The sequence below is a fragment of the Ornithorhynchus anatinus genome, chromosome X5 (genome assembly GCF_004115215.2).
Source record: "Ornithorhynchus anatinus isolate Pmale09 chromosome X5, mOrnAna1.pri.v4, whole genome shotgun sequence".
In the NCBI taxonomy this organism is placed as follows: Eukaryota; Metazoa; Chordata; class Mammalia; order Monotremata; family Ornithorhynchidae; genus Ornithorhynchus; species Ornithorhynchus anatinus.
Window position 1 is genome coordinate 44,622,969 of NC_041753.1, and position 12,234 is coordinate 44,635,202.

The 12,234-nt window shown below is 39.7% G+C and overlaps 1 protein-coding gene across 1 annotated transcript in view; it reads right to left on the bottom strand.

Moving 5' to 3' along the window:
- Positions 1-12,234, bottom strand: part of CCDC171 (coiled-coil domain containing 171) — a 141,231-nt gene that overhangs the window by 120,844 nt on the left and 8,153 nt on the right. The window contains 2 exon segments of the mRNA XM_039910752.1: positions 4,218-4,356; positions 6,075-6,235. Coding sequence (XP_039766686.1) covers positions 4,218-4,356; positions 6,075-6,235 — 300 coding nt within the window.

A 12,234-nucleotide genomic window follows, 5' to 3' on the forward strand; every position in this document is an offset into this window, starting at 1 on the left:
GCACTAACTCAGTAATACTCATACTCCCAAGCTCCTTGTTGCACTTCTGTTCGTATCACTTAGCATACTCTACTTGAGCACTACTTCCTCTAATTTGAAAATGATTTTATGTCTATTTCCCCTGCTAGACTGTATGCCCCTTGTGAGCAGGAATTATTTGTTCTATCTCTACTGTACTCTCCCAAGTGCTGAGGGAAGTGCCCTGCACACAGAAGATGTTCAGCAAAAACTATTAGTTTGAAGATGATTTGAAGATGATTACATGAATTTGACTGATAAGACAGATATATGACTAACAATCTTTTTCAATACTTCTACATTTTTTTCCTTATCATAGTGCTGGTACCTTTTTCAATTCTCCTCTTTTTATGCCCCAATCATCTCGAAACTACCACTTTTAGAGAGCCACTCCATTACTAATTGTTGTAGCGTGAGGTCCATATGTCGCTCACTTTGCTTATGCTACAAGCTTTCCTTTCCATATGCTTGCAAACATACTACTGAGTTATTAGGACAAGTAGATCGTCCACCCGAAAGAGCAGAAATAATTGGTAAATTGCTTGAAAAAGTGTAAGAGCAAAAAATACAACGGTGCTCTCGAGGAGTAAAGGGAAAAAATGCTTGCCTGAGGCAGGATAGGTGGGGCAGTGACCACAATGATCCAAAAATACAATATGGGCTTTTGTGACAACAGAACGTCTGTCTTCCATACTGAAACATTAATATCAGGAAATGCACACACAGCAAAATATTTGCAAAAATTGCAGTAAAATCAATAAACTGAAAAAAAAATCAGGTGTCCAGTATGCAATTTAGTCACATAACACTATAAATGTGTCAAAGATTAGAAGAAATAAGTAAAGAAGGTCCCAAGCTAATAACATATGGCAGTAGTATTCACTCGATGCATCTCTTTACCAGGCATGGGGCTCCAGAAATAAAGGTTAATGTCAATGAAATTGCAAAATAGTTCTGGAACAACCACTTTGTAGCAGCTGCTCCGAAGAAACTAAACTAACTCTCCCATAAGACGTGTTGGAAAATTTGATAGTTTTGTGTGCTATATTGAGAAATTCCCTATTCTGATGATAATTTGTTAACAAAATCCTGATAAATGGAATGCTCCCTGCCAAAGTCTGCAATATTGGACTAGGGAGAAATGAAGACCATATGGTGACTATTCTGAAGCTTATTCACATAGCCTTTTACAAAGTGCAGAGAAATTACTATATTGTTGCTGTTGCTATTGAAATTTGAAAGAAATTGAGTGAGGTCTGATTTTCAAGGGGGAAAGGTACTGGTTTTGAACCAGATCCAGGCTGTATACACACCTGGTGAGCTTTAATATTTGGGCACAGAATTTTAAAGAAAATATAAAGATACAGACCTCTAGACTGTTGAGGGCAAGGAAAGGATCTACCAACTCTGACGTGTTGAACTCTGCCAAGCGCTTCCAAGTAGGAAGCAGCATGGTCTAACGGATAGAGCACAGGCCTGGGCATCAGAAGGATCTGGGTTCTAATCCCGGTTCCACCACTTGTCTGCTGTGTGAATTTGGGCAAGTCATTTAATTTCTCTGTGCCTCAGCTGTAAAATGGGGATTAAGACTGTGAGCCCCATGTGGGACAGGGACTACATCCAACCTGATTAACTTGTATCTATCTACTCCAGCACTTAGAACAGTGCTTGACGCATTGTCAGCACTTAAATACCATCATCATCATCCTGGGGAACAAACGCACTGAGAAAGAACTCTGTAGCAACTTCACGACACCTTCTAAAGAAAGTTGGACTTTCATCTGTTCTGTAGACCTAAAACTCGGGGTATGAGGCTGGATGCCATGTTGGTGCCACATTCTGTATTTTCCCCAAAAGATATTCAGGGCTCCTGTTTTGCTTTTCTAACTCTAATTATTCTAGCATCATTACACAGTTATATGCCTTGGGGGAAAAAAACACTTAATGACAAGTTTTGTCTCTGTTTTCTTTAAGGAGAGTTTTGTGTGTAATGTTTTCCAGGTATGGTATGGTAAGTAAACCGATCATCTTCAGACAAACTGTCAGCCAATAGAGCTTTGATGATTTTGGAGAAGCAGGTCACAGTCATCAATAGTATTTATTGTACTGTACTAAGCACTTGGGAGAGTACAATACAACAGAGTTGGGAAACACGTTCCCTGCCCAAGATGAGCTTACAGTCTAGGTGGCACAACAGACATTAATATAAATAAATAAATCATGGATGCGTACATAAGTACCGTGGGGCTGAGGGTGGGGTGAATACCAAGTGCCCAAAAGGTACAGATCCAGTACAAAGATAACACACATAATCATCTGTGCGTTTTCTTGAATTTATGCTCAGATGTCTACTCTGTCCTGCTGTGGTCTAAAGCCAAACTGCGATTCTGGGAAAGCATGATTAACAATGTTCCTCAGTAGTCAATCCAGAAGGGCTCTGGCTAGTATCTTGCCAACAATGGAAAGCAGATTCCACAATAGTTCTCACAGCTCTTCCACCTTTTTTCTGGAATATGATTAATAGTGGTGGCCTCTGAAATTCTTATCACTTCCTCAGTGTCCCATATGTTGAAGCACCTGTGCAGGTAACTGATGTGAGCCTGTTGTTGGGTAGGGATTGTCTCTATCTGTTGCCGAATTGTACATTCCGAGGGCCTAGTACAGTGCTCTGCACATAGTTAAGCGCTCAATAAATACGACTGAATGAATATGACTGAATTAATGAATGATTAGCTGAAGGCCTGGGGATTTTAGTGGGCATTCCACTGGAAGTGGAAGCTTTGCTACTGTTGCTCTAATAAAGTGGCTGCAATGTCATTAAATTCCCTATGAGCATCTTCAGTCTCCTGAAGTTTTTAATAAGGATGCTGACATGTTGTTCTCCATGTCCAGAAAGGATCAAACAAGAGGAAAGGAGTTTTACATTACAACGGGAGAGATTTCAGTTACCATAAGGAAGAATTCCTTGATCAAAATGATAAAAGAGCAAAACAAGCCACCCAAATAGGTTATGGAGCCTCCATCCCTAAAGGTCTTTAAATACAAACAACCATCTTTCTTGGATGATTTAATCATTCACCTACACGGAGGAAGGGCACCAAACAAATGCTCTTTCGAGTTCCCTTTCAGCTGTATGATTCTCATGGAGGGAAAGAGGTTGGAGATGTTAGATGATAAATCCGTAATTAATGCGATGACAGAGCACAAGACTGTATGGGACATTGGTTTGATGCAAAAGTGAAGGTGGTGCTCAAATTCTAAGTAGGACAGAACACAGGCATTGAATCCTCATTTTGCAGATGAGGGAACTGAGACACAAAGACGTTAAGTGACTTATCCAAGGTCACACAGCAAGTATATGGCGGAATAGGGATTAGAGCCCAGGTCCTTTGACTACCAGGCCCGTGCTCTTTCTACTAGGCCATGCTGCTGCCCTAAGAAAAATGAAAACAATAAGTAAAATGAAAACTATGGAAGCATTATATGTTGTGACAAACACTGTAATACTGTGTAATAATACTGAGTAATAATTCCTGCACCAAACTCCCCAACCTATATGTAGGCCTACAGAGGAGAGGAAAGTCTCAGCTTTCTATTCATTTTTTGTCTTTTCTGAGTCCTATTCCTAAGCTATCAAAACTCTTCCACTTTTATACCTCTAAAAATAAAACTATTTTTAGTAAGCGTTAGCAAAGTGGGGGGTTTTGTTTTTTAATCAGCCTAAACTGATGTTAGGTTTTGGGATTTCTCCTAGGTCCTGACCATGCCAAACACACCAATCAGTATATGTGCCATATTTTTATAGTTAATCAGCAGGCAGAAAAGCTCCATTCCCCCTTGTAAAATTGCATCACTGAGGGTCTACCTAAAAATGTTAATTGAGCAAGGAAATCATGTGAAGATACTCATTTGGATAATATGCTCTTTTACTCCACACTGTAATGCTATCATTACAGCATAAGAAAAAATTTAGATATCTATTTTTTTAAATGATTTGGCTCACAGGTTACTTTAACACATTAACATCATTAATGTATTTTTAAATCAGCATCTAAAGGATACCATTTCAAAATCCTAACCCAATATGGCTTTCCGGTTACTTTTATACTAGTCCCTAATATGTGACATACAGAGTAGCACCGCACATCAACTTTTGACCCAATAAAGTAATTGCCATAGGGTTTTTTTTATATCCTTACCCTTACAAGTTCTTCCCGTAATTCATCACAACATTTTTCATTATTTTGAAGTCTCCTAGAGAGATCTGTAATTACTTTTTTCTGTTCTTCAATCTTTTCATTTTGTTGCTTGTTTGTGTCAGAAAACTCTTTTTCTTTTCTGAAAAGGTAAAGGGTCAAAACGGGTTTTTCAAATATACTTTTGTTAACTGCTATTATATTCTTTTAACACAACTGACAGATGTACTATATGTTTTCATGCCATGAGGCGTTAAAGGCTGCCTTTCTTATTTTTAATAAAAAGGATTCCACACTTCTAAATGAAAGATTTTAAAGAGATGGTACCTCCTCTTATGATATCAGATATTTTTACCATGCCCAAGGTCATGAGTAAAATAGATTTGGTATAGCTGATTTGGCCTATAGATTATTTTTCATGAGCAAAAGTCACACAGTTCAATTAGCTTCAAAATTGCCTCAAGACTCAGTATGAGAAGTAGCATAGCCTAGTGGAAAGAGCATGGCTCAGGGAGTCAAAGGACCTGGGTTCTAATCCCAGCTCTGCCACTTGCTTTCTGTGTGACCTTTGGCAAGTTACCTCACTTTTCTGTGCCTCAGTTGCCACATCTGTAAAATGAGGATGCTCATTACCTAGTCTCCTTCCTACGTAACTGTGAGCCCCATGTGGGACAGTGACTATGTCCAAACTGATTAAGTTGGGCTCAGTGGAAAGAACCCGGGCTTGGGAGTCAGAGGTCATGGGCTCTGATTCCAGCTCCTCCACTTGTCAGCTGTATGACCTTGGGCAAGTCACTTCACTATTCTGGGCCTCAGTTACCTCATCTGTAAAATGGGGATGAAGACTGTGAGCCCCATATGGGACAACCTGATTACCTTGTATGCCCCCAGCACTTAGAACAGTGCTTTGCACATAGTAAGCACTTAACAAATGCCATCATTATTATTAAATTGTATCTACGCCAGCACTTAGAACAGTGTTTGGCACATAGAAAGCACTTTACAAAAAAATAATCATCATCACCATCATCTTGCTTAACCAGTCATGAATTGAAGTTGAATGGTAGAACTCAAGAGTATTCACAGATACTGTGCAGTGATCTGGCTGTGAATATACCAGAAAAATTGTTGTTTTGAGTTTTTTTTTAAATTGTCAAACTCCAAAGTAAATTATTACTGCAAGACCTCTGACTTTTTATCCTATTTGCAAATTCATTACCTCATTTATAAAATGCAACATGTATATCTGGGGAGGAAAAGTGACCTCAAATTTTTCTGCCTTATGGTATGGTGGGGGATGCAACTCTTGTCCTCAGAGGCAGCAGCTGAAATGTTTAAGCTGCCTCCTCTGAAAAAAGAGCAATAAACTAGTAGGTGGAGAAACTCATCCTGGGTTTCCCAGCTTTCCTTTTTCTGCAAGACTACATCTACAAAGATTTCAAAATACTTTGTAAATGTTCCACATAAATTCTGAAGTTAGTGATTCTAAAAATGATGCAATATATTGTGTTGTCTACATCCCTGGAAACTTATAAATCCACCAACTCTGTCTCTATCATTTTATTTGGCCTAATGATGGAAAAGTTAAAATATAAAGTCCTCTCGTAAATATAAATAACCTTCATTGACATTGCATATGATCACTGAGTTTTGAAGTTAAAACTGGGATTTCCAAGACTTGGGGTATTTTGATTTTTTTAAAAAAAGACTATCAGAAAGGGGCAGGAAATAGTGAACTGTATCTCTGATACAACCTCCCCTGACATTAATGAGAGGGTTTTTTCTGGTATAATCACATCTTGTGTATGTCACTCATAAAATCTTTATTTACAGTAATTTAGAAGGTTACAGATAACTTACATCTGTAGCAGTAAAGTGCTCACTTGAGCATTTTGCTTCTCTGTTTCATACACGTTTTCAAATTCAGCAAACTCATCAAGAATGATTTCCAAATCATATACAGCTTCAGCATGGTTAGCTCTCTCTGTTTGTAATTCTTCTTGGAGGTCTTCAATATGTAACTACCAGGGGATAAAATACAATTCAAGTCAGTTAGGAAATGCTAACATTGATCTTAAGAGGAGCAGAATACTTTACCAATAGCAGTTTATTTTCCAACTGAATATGCCTTACTTCTTGATTTTGGTAAAAATATAAAATGATCAAGAAAAATCAGTCAGCTCTATTTGAGTGCTTACTGTGTGCAGAGCACTATACTAAGCTGTTGGGACTGTACAACATAACAGAGTTGGTAGACTGTAAACTCACTGTGGGCAGGGAATGTGTCTGCCAACTCAGTTGTAATGTACTTTCCCAAGTGCTTAGTACAAAGCTCTGCACATAGTAAGTGTTCAATAAATACCATGAATGATGATGTTGATGGTATACATGTTCCCTGCCCACAGGGAGCTTACAGTTTAGAGGGAAGGCACTTTACTTTTTTGATACTTATTTAGAATTTATGAAAGTGATACAGGGATTGCATTACCAAAAAGGAAAGGTTGGACCAATTTTAACCCCTTTCTTCTCAGTGGGCCTTAATTTTGACCAGCTAATCCACTGAAAGCCTTCTCTTTGGTGTTATACTTAAATGAGATGGTTGTTGATGAAAATAACTGGGGACACAGGCATGAACTTTCAAGCTTCATTATGACCTGAACAAATTTCTGAGGCTGAAAATCTTATCACAACTTCTGGCCCAAACAGGTGTTTTGCCTGATCAGAAAAGTGATTTTTGTCTTTTACTATTATTTTGGTCACTAAAATTAAAGGAATAACAATCAATTTCTAATCCCGACTCTGCCATTTTTTATAATAATAATGTTGGTATTTGTTAAGTGCTTACTATGTGCAAAGCACTGTTCTAAGCGCTGGGGGAATACAAGGTGATCAGGTTGTCCCACATGGGGCTCACAGTCTTCATCCCCATTTTACAGATGAGGTAACTGAGGCCCAGAGAAGTTAAGTGACTTGCTCAATGGTAACTGGTAAGCACTTACTATGTGCCAGGCACTGTTCTAAGTGCTGGGGTTGATACAAGATAATTGGGTGGGAGACAGTCCCTGCCCCACACAAGGCTCACAGTCTTAATCCCCATTTTACAGATGAAGGAACTGAGTCACAGTGAAGTGAAGTGAACCCAGGTCCTTCTGAGTCCCAGTCCCATGCTCTATCCACTAGACCACAGTGCTTCTCCAGCTGGTGACCTTAAGCAAGTCATTTAACTCCTCTATGCCTGTTTTCTCAACTGCAAAATCGAGATTCAGTACCTGTTCTCCTTCCTACTTTGACTGTGAGCCCAATGTGGGACAGGGAGTGTGTCTAACCCAGCACTTGGGACAGTGTTTGATGCGTAGTACGTGCTTAACATATACCTTAAAAAAATTGGAGATTTCTCCAAATTAATCAAATAATTTCCACCATACCGCTCTAACTCGGTGGTTTCTGGCAAACCATGAGGAGACCCCCATCCTAAATTTTCTAACCTTGGGGTCAGAAAAAAAATCTCAGGACTGTCCTCCATCCATTGTACTGTCCCTTTATGAGCTGTAAGGTACTTTCATTTTTTAAGTGCCTCCAGTTCAGAAATGGAAAAGCAAGGGAAGAGAATTGCCTGAGTCCTATTTTCAGGGGGCAACTCTAGTTAACCCCTCAGTTCATGACTGATAGTGTGTTATTTTTAATCAGCTCCAGGTTAGAAAATGGAAGTACACAGTGAAGAAGGGATTCCTGAGTCCTGTTTTCTGACCTTAGGATAGCAGATGGCCAAATATTCCTATCAAACCGTAGAGTAATATGTTTCATATATATTTTCCACTCATGTCTGTTTATTTTGGCTTTTATGTTCAGTTTCAAGGTGAACAGACATTGCAGCTTTTGTGCAAATGAAGATTTCCTTTTGAATTTCCTTAATTATGTGCATAGCCATAATTCATTCATTTATATTATTGTCTGTCTCCTCCTCTAGACTGTAAGCTCACTGTGGGCAGGGAATGTGTCTCCCAAGTTCTTAGTACAGTGCTCTCTGCGCCCAGTAAGTGATCAATAAATGATTGATTCATTAATGGATTGATTGAATTATTCCATTTTAAATTTCAGTTGTAATGAAGTATGGTTCCAATTTTTACACTTAGTTTAACTGTTCATTTTAAATAACTGGATCTACTTGAATGAGCACTGATTTAAACATTCGTTTAAATAAATGCACTGTGGGACTTTTCTTAGAACATTTTCAAACACATACATGAAAATAAGATGCTCCTTTCACCTTAAATAAGTTTGGTCAGTACTTTAAAGGAAGATAGGTTAGTGATCAACTATTAACATTTGATGGTATATTGTTAAATGATATTTAAATTTGCTTAATGCCATTATCCGATTGATTGATTGACCCCATGGGAGTCACCCGTCACCCCAGCAACTGATCAAGAACCTGGGAGATGGGGAGCTTCTAGGGTCTCTTCAAGCTTCCTGTGGACAGGGAACGTGTCTATCAACTTTCTTAAATTGTACTCTCCCAAATGTTTAGTACAGTGCTCTGCACACACCAAGTGCTCAATAAATACCATTGACGGCATAGTGGATAAAGCAAGGGCCTGGGAAGCAGAAGGTCAGGGGTTCTAATTCCAGCTCCGCCACTTGTCTGCTGTGTGACCTTGGGCAAATCACTTCGCTTCATCTGTAAAATGGGGATTGAGACTGTGAGCCCCTCATGGGACAGGGACTGTGTCCAACTCCATTTGCTTGTATCCACCCCAGCGCTTAGTACAGTGCGTGGCACATGGTAAGCACTTAACAAATACCATCATTATTATTATCTCCCACCCACCAGACTGCTGAAGGAGGTGGCCAAGAGCTAGTAGAGGGCTATAGGGAGAAAAACTGGGAGAATAGGTACATGAGAAAGATATGTGGGGGATGGAGGGGAGTAAAACCAGAGCAAACCGAGGTGAAGAGTGTGAGTCACTGGAATTCCCAAGAAACAGTCATCAATCGGGCAGGGAAGATTTCAGGGGCAATCGGGAGAAACACAATCTATTATTACTATTATCAATGCATAAATATCTGTTCCGCAGTGGTTCAACCAAACACTCTGACTCGTACTCTCCTAAGTGACCTCAAGAAGGACTACTGTCAAATTGTCCTTTTAAAAGCTGGCAGGATATGGGCCACAAAAGAAATAATCAAAATACAATTACTCAATCCCAGTGCTTGACAAATTCAGAGGTGGCTTTAAGGCTTGACAAAGCAGGCATTCATTCATTCATTCAATCGCAGACAAGTGGCAGAGCCGGGATTAGAACTCGTGACCTTCCGACTCCCAGGCCCATGCTAATCAGGTTGGACACAGTCCCTGTCCCACACAGGGGCACACAGTCTAAGGATTTAATTCTCATTTTACAGATGAGGTAGCTGAGGCAATGAAAAGTTAAGTGACTTGCCCGGGGTCACGAGGCAGACAAGTGGTGAAGCTACAGTTAGAACCCAGGCCCTCTGACTCCCAGGCCCATGCTCTTTTCACTAGGGTATGATGCTTCCCCTATCGTTATTATTTTTATTATTACTAACCAGACCATATTTTTCTAGTTTACCGGTGATGTCAGGTAGTAGTAATAATAATTGTGGTATTTGCTAAATGCTTACTATGTGCCAGGCACTGTACTAAGCACTGGGGTAAATACTAAGATAATCAGGTCAGAAACAGTCCCTGTCCCACATAGGGCTCACAGTCTTAATCCCCATTTTACAGATGAGATAACTGAGGCAAAGAGAAGTGAAGTGACTTGCCCAAAGTCACACAGTACACAAGTGGCGAAGCTGGGATTAGAACCAGACAGGGCAAAACCCAAGGCCTTTCTGAGGTCAACAGATTAGATTTTTGCTACTCCTTTGTCTACATGGTCTTTCACTATTTTAGGAGATTAATTGGATTGGCCCAATTATCTCCCCATCCCAGTCCTATTATACCAGTCCATACTTCTCAAGTGACTTGTTTACCTCCACTGCCTCTACTCCCTCTCCTCTCCCTGACTCCCTGCAATCTGGTAATTTCCCTCTCCACGGTCACAAATGACTCCTTCTTGCCAAATCCAACCACCTCTACCTCATCCTAACCTTCTAGACCTCTCACAGCTACATTCAACACTGTAGACCACCCCCTCCTCCTGGAAACACTATAATAATAACGATGGTATGTGTTAAGCGCTTACTATGTGCCTAGCACTGTTCTATGCGCTGAGCACTGTTTTAAGCACCTTGGCTTCACTCACCCTGTTGTTTCTAGGTTATCCTCCTATTTCCGTGGCCCCTCCTTCTTATATAAATGTCTGTCTCCCACTCTATACAGTAAGTTCATTTTGGGCAGGGAATGTATCTGTTATATTGTACTCTCCGAAACGTTTAGTACAGTGCTCTGCACACAGTAAGAACTCAATAAATACGATTGACTGGTTGGGTCACATAAGCTTATAAGGCTAAAGTCTTGATAAATGCTTTTATTTAAGCCTAGACCAAAATAGCAATAGATGTTAGGCTCTACTTCGCCAATTCCCATGCTGTGCAAAATAGGTTCTGCACCTTCCCCCCCTCCGCCGCTTTGCTTGAACAAAAGACAGAGTGTAGAGACTAATAATAATAATAATGTTGGTATTTGTTAAGCGCTTACTATGTGCAGAGCACTGTTCTAAGCGCTACTTCCCATGTATGTACAGACCACTTACATGGTAAGCACATTTTTTAAAAAATTTTCTCAGTGATTTACCCTCAGCTCTTCTGTAAAATATTGTTTGCTTATTATTGATAAAGTGTTTTCTCTTTCCTCCTTTACAGTTTCAGTGTTGCTTATTTAGAGGGGAATAATAAACAATGGAGTTCTCCCAGGGGTTAAGTCCTGATTCTGTGGCCCTTGTTTTCTTTATTTATAAAACTAATGATAATTCTAACCTCCACCAAGCTGGGCTTAAAGGGACATTACCTAATACAAATCTCCCTTTAGACACTAACCTTGAGCCTCGGTTATGCCTGGACCAAACCGGATAGTCTATTTGTTTATTCAGCAGGAATGGACAGGCCCGCAAAAATCAATGTAATTAGACCATGGCTCAAAAACATAATGAATGCAGCAGGGAAATTTTTAGTTATGATTTACCCTCATCGAGAGGAGTCTCAGCAACTACTGGGCCAACTTGCAGTATATTAATGAAACCCCACTGGATATTTTCTGCTCCAGCAAAATCTGAATTGGCTGCACTCTATAACAGAGCTCACAAAGATAAATTCCTTTTTTTTTTTACATGTATCAATGGGCACATGGCTGCCCTTGTATGTAAAAGACAAAATGTATGGAAGCTCTGAATTGATAATTCTGTTTTTCATAAAGCGATAGTGAATGAACATTTTTCTCTCCCATCTCCTGTCAAAACGGAATTCCCCCCAGATTTCTGGTTAAAGCTCATGTCATGAGAGAAACTAAGTTTCACAATACTTTGGATGTCTGCAAACAAAGTCCTTATTTGAGGCTAGAAAAGTTGAATTTTTTTTTACCTTAAACATTTGGAATAACTGTTACTTACTTCCCCCACAGAAAAAAAGGTGCATGGACGTGATGGAACGTAACTAGAGAATATACAAGAGGAAGCGAGAGAGATGGTGGGTAAAATAATGATGGTATTTGTTAAGCACTTACTATGTGCAAAGCACTGTTCTAAGCACTGGAATAAGAGGATTCTACTGAGGGAAATAGGGAAAATTTCAGAGGGATACAGAGAAGAGACCACAGGGGGATTCCAGAACACCCTCACTCAGCCGAACATACGAACACACACACACACACACAGACAACCACACACAGCCACTCATTCACATGCACAAAAAAGAAAACAACACACAAAAACACATATTGGCAGAGACTGAGGTATTTACCAACAGAGACAAGTAGAGAACAGGCCCAGATAGAAGAAGATAAATGAAGCAGAATGTAGTTGCTGCTGGCATTTCTATTGGCAGGGTTGAAATTGAACCA